At 48.7% G+C, this 5,000-nt stretch overlaps 1 protein-coding gene across 3 annotated transcripts in view; it reads right to left on the bottom strand.

The window, feature by feature from the left end:
* The window catches only part of vps13c (vacuolar protein sorting 13 homolog C), a 108,770-nt gene that overhangs the window by 90,070 nt on the left and 13,700 nt on the right, over nt 1-5,000 (bottom strand). For all 3 annotated transcript variants that reach the window (XM_080031422.1, XM_080031421.1, XM_080031423.1), the window contains exon 11: nt 2,706-2,833. In XM_080031422.1, coding sequence (XP_079887548.1) covers nt 2,706-2,833 — 128 coding nt within the window. The remainder of the gene's footprint in view (nt 1-2,705; nt 2,834-5,000) is intronic.

Genomic DNA, 5,000 nt, shown 5'->3' with positions numbered 1-5,000 from the left:
GGCTAGGGGTTAGAGGGTTAGAGGGTTAGAGGGTTAGAGGGTTAGAGGGTTAGAGGGTTAGGGGGTTAGAGGGTTAGAGGGTTAGAGGGTTAGAGGGTTAGGGGTTAGAGGGTTAGAGGGTTAGGGTTAGAGGGTTAGAGGGTTAGGGTTAGAGGGTTAGAGGGTTAGGGTTAGAGGGTTAGAGGGTTAGGGTTAGAGGGTTAGAGGGTTAGGGTTAGAGGGTTAGAGGGTTAGAGGGTTAGAGGGTTAGAGGGTTAGGGGTTAGAGGGTTAGGGGTTAGAGGGTTAGAGGGTTAGGGGGTTAGAGGGTTAGGGGGTTAGAGGGTTAGAGGGTTAGGGGGTTAGGGGGTTAGAGGGTTAGGGGTTAGAGGGTTAGAGGGTTAGAGGGTTAGGGGTTAGGGGGTTAGAGGGTTAGAGGGTTAGGGGTTAGAGGGATGGCGGGTTAGGGGGTTAGAGGGTTAGAGGGTTAGAGGGTTAGGGGTTAGAGGGATGGCGGGTTAGGGGGTTAGAGGGTTAGAGGGTTAGGGGGTTAGAGGGTTAGGGGGTTAGAGGGTTAGAGGGTTAGAGGGTTAGGGGGTTAGAGGGTTAGAGGGTTAGGGGGTTAGGGGGTTAGAGGGCTAGGGGTTAGGGGTTAGAGGATAAGGGGTTAGGGGTTAGAGGGCTAGGGGTTAGAGGATAAGGAGTTAGGGGTTAGAGGGCTAGGGGTTAGAGGATAACGCGCCCCACACACATCCTACCTCTACTGCGCGTCTACCTCGCGTCTGCGTCTGACTTTTTGTCACAGACTGTGAAATCAACGTAGAGCGAGCACACATCCAACCTCAGACGCACTGCTGAGGCGCGTCGGAGGCACGTCTGCAGCGCCGCTCCCCTTCACCTCAGGAGGAGGAGCCTATTTCTTTCTGAGAGCCGCGTCTCTCTCGGGTCTCTGTGCTTTAACTGATAGAGAAATACTCTGTTGACAGTCATACCAGCAGCATTCACTCTAGTTACACGTTTACCCGGTGTGTTTATTTCAAAATAAAACATCCCTCAATCGTATACGCGAATAATCCCTTTATTTCACGATTTAATTGTGCAATCAAAATCCGAGGGATTTAAAACCTAATTTTCAATTAGTTCTGGCATTTCATTTTTGGATAAATGACACATATAGAGATCCAATATAGTGAAGAAATAAAAAAGATCATGATGAGCGCAACAGTTTTCCGTTGCTCTATCTGTGTCTGCGGCCTTCTTCTTCCCCGACCACACCCCCCTCTCTCTCTCCCGTATAAATCAGTAAAGTGATTTTTGAAATACTCTGCTGAGAGTCATATTGACTTCATACTGGCAGCTTTCGCTGTAGTTTCACCATTTCCTGGTGTGTCCCCTTCAAAATAAAACTTCCAACAAGCGAAAATATGGCAAAAAAAAAAGAAAAAAAATGGCAATGGGGCGCACGGATTACTGTCCAGACTCAATATAAATCATATGCATCATAGATGACATGAAAGAACTTCATTTTTAATGGGAATTATCTATGAAAACTCTATGTAGAAAGATAGGGCTTTTAGAAGCAGCGCTGCAGCAGCAGCTGCTGAGACGTTGCATGTGTGTCCGAGAAAAGTCCGAGAGAGGCAGCAGTAAGGTAAGGCGACGCGCTCCAGAGGTAGACGCAGGATGTGTGTGGGGCGCGTAAGGAGTTAGGGGTTAGAGGGCTAGGGGTTAGAGGATAAGGAGTTAGGGGTTAGAGGGTAAGGAGTTAGGGGTTAGAGGATAAGGAGTTAGGGGTTAGAGGGCTAGGGGTTAGAGGATAAGGAGTTAGGGGTTAGAGGATAAGGAGTTAGGGGTTAGAGGATAAGGAGTTAGGGGTTAGAGGATAAGGAGTTAGGGGTTAGAGGATAAGGAGTTAGGGGTTAGAGGGTAAGGAGTTAGGGGTTAGAGGATAAGGAGTTAGGGGTTAAAGGGTAAGGAGTTAGGGGTTAGAGGATGAGGAGTTAGGGGTTAGAGGGCTAGGGGTTAGAGGGTAAGGAGTTAGGGGTTAGAGGATAAGGAGTTAGGGGTTAGAGGGCTAGGGGTTAAGGGACTAAGGAGTTAGGGGTTAGAGGTTAGGAGGTAAGGAGTTAGGGGTTAGAGGATAAGGAGTTAGGGGTTAGAGGGTAAGGAGTTAGGGGTTAGAGGGTTAGGGGTTAGAGGGTAAGGAGTTAGGGGTTAGAGGATAAGGAGTTAGGGGTTAAAGGTTAGGAGGTAAGGAGTTAGGGGTTAGAGGTGAGATGTTACCTGAGGTCTGGTCAGGGTTATGGGGTTAGGGGTTAGGGGTTAGAGGGTAAGGAGTTAGGGACTAAGGAGTTAGGGGTTAGAGGATAAGGAGTTAGGGGTTAGAGGTTAGGAGGTAAGGAGTTAGGGGTTAGAGGCCTAGGGGTTAGAGGATAAGGAGTTAGGGGTTAGAGGATAAGGAGTTAGGGGTTAGAGGATAAGGAGTTAGGGGTTAGAGGTTAGGAGGTAAGGAGTTAGGGGTTAGAGGTTAGGAGGTAAGGAGTTAGGGGTTAGAGGGCTAGGGGTTAGGGGATAAGGAGTTAGGGGTTAAAGGTTAGAGGGTAAGGAGTTAGGGGTTAGAGGGCTAGGGGTTAGGGGTTAGAGGGTAAGGAGTTAGGGGTTAGAGGATAAGGAGTTAGGGGTTAGAGGTTAGGAGGTAAGGAGTTAGGGGTTAGGGTGAGATGTTACCTGAGGTCTGGTCATCTCCAGCGCGATGTTCTGGACCTCCAGCTGGAGATCAGCTTTAGGAGACGTCAGGTCCTGCTCTGCTGAAGGATTCAAGATCATCTTAGCTGAAGCAAAGATCGGCTTAAAGACTGAGAGAGAGGGAGAGGGAGAGAGGGAGGGAGAGGGAGGGAGGGAGAGAGAGAGGGAGAGAGAGAGAGAGGAGGGAGAGAGAGAGAGGGAGAGAGGGAGAGAGGGAGGGGAGGGAGGGAGAAAGGGAGGGAGAGAGAGGGAGGGAGAGAGAGAGGGAGGGAGGGAGGGAGAGAGGGAGAGAGAGGGAGAGGGAGAGAGAGAGGGAGGGAGAGAGGGAGGGATGGAAGGGGGGAGAGAGAGAGAGAGAGGGAGGGAGGGAGGGAGGGAGAGAGAGAGAGAGAGAGGGAGGGAGGGAGGGAGAGAGAGACACATGACACACACACACAGGAGCCATTAGAATGCAGGCTTAGTACAGAGAGCCAACCAGATTTTTATTTTTTTATGGGTAAATCCCATAAAAATCCCTCTTTATCAAGGGAGACCTGTTTTCCTTTCCCACGTTACCATTCACACACACATTCATACACCGATAGCAGCAGCTAACTATCGACATTCACACGAGGCAAGGTGGGTGAAGTGTCTTTGCCCAAGGACACAACAACCATGACACAGGTGGCAGGGCGGGGATCGAACCGCCAACCCTTCGATCATTGGCCGACCCGCTCTACCACCTGAGACACAGTCGGTTATCATCAGATAAATGGTAAATAGCCTCCACTTATAAAGCTCTTTTCCCTGGTTTTTCACAGACCCAAAGCGCTTTACATTGTTTTGTACACATTCACCCATTCACACACACATTCACCCATTCACACACACATTCATTCACCGATAGCAGCAGCAGCTACCACGCAGGGTGCAAGCTAACTATCAGGAGACATTTAGGGTTCAGTGTCTCTTTGCCCAGGGACACTTGGACATGTGGCGGGGAGACGGGGGATCCAACCACCGACCCTGTAACCCAGTGGACGACCGCCCTACACACTTCACCACAGACGCCCTGGGTTTGAGGTGAAGTGAGAATGTGAGACAGGTGAACTCACTGTACTGAGAGAGAGAGAGAGAGAGAGAGAGAGAGAGAGAGAGAGAGAGAGAGAGAGAGACAGAGAGAGAGACAGAGAGAGAGAGAGACAGAGAGAGAGAGAGACAGAGAGAGAGAGAGACAGAGAGAGAGAGAGAGAGACAGAGAGAGAGAGAGAGAGAGAGAGAGACAGAGAGAGAGAGAGAGAGAGAGAGAGACAGAGAGACAGAGAGAGAGAGAGAGAGAGAGACAGAGAGAGAGACAGAGAGAGAGAGAGACAGAGAGAGAGGACAGAGAGAGAGACAGAGAGAGAGAGAGACAGAGAGAGACAGAGACAGAGAGAGACAGAGAGAGAGAGAGAGAGAACATTAAGAAAACAAAAACAATGATATTCCAGAAAAGATCCAGATGTCTGGGAAACACAACGCACTTCACAATAGGAACACATACAATAGAAAACTGTTTAGAATATAACTATTTAGGCCTGAAAATAAGTTCCACTGGAAGTTTCAACCCAGCAGTCAATGAACTGAGAGAGAAAGCACGCAGGGCTTTTTATGCAATCAAAAGACAAATTTACATTCAGATTCCAATTCTAATTTGGCTCAAACTACTCCAAGCAATTATTGAACCCATCCTGCTCTATGGAAGTGAAGTGTGGGGCCCACAAACAAACCAACTTTTTGACCAATGGGAAAAACATCCAATTGAAATTGCAAACACCGAATTTTGTAAAAGCATTCTGCAGGTACACAGGACAACCACCAACAATGCCTGCAGAGCTGAATTAGGCCAATATCCACTACTACTAAAAATCCAAAAAAGATCAATTAAATATTGGCTACACCTAAAACAAAGTGACCCCCACTCCTTCCAGCACAAAGCCCTGCAAAGCCAAGAGATGAACAGGAGTCCCCTCACTCAGCTGGTCCTGAGGCTCTGTCCACAGACAGGTTCCCCCTCTGCTCTGCCTCAGGACCAGCCTGAGAACATATCAATTAGACTCAACCAAATTATAACACATCAGAAACAAACCTACCTCACCCATTGGAACACTAAAACACAAACACAGAGCAAAATGCAGTGTTATCTGGCCCTAAACAGACAGTACACTGTGGCCCCCTACCTGACCACAGTGACTGATATTAGACACAGAGTGATGTTGACAAAGTACAGACTGAGCGCTCACAGCCTGGCCATCGAGA

The sequence above is a fragment of the Ammodytes marinus genome (assembly GCF_949987685.1).
Source record: "Ammodytes marinus genome assembly, chromosome: 1".
Lineage (NCBI taxonomy): Eukaryota > Metazoa > Chordata > Actinopteri > Uranoscopiformes > Ammodytidae > Ammodytes > Ammodytes marinus.
The sequence above is the reverse complement of the archived record's forward strand: the minus strand, read 5'-3'. Positions and strand labels throughout refer to the sequence as shown.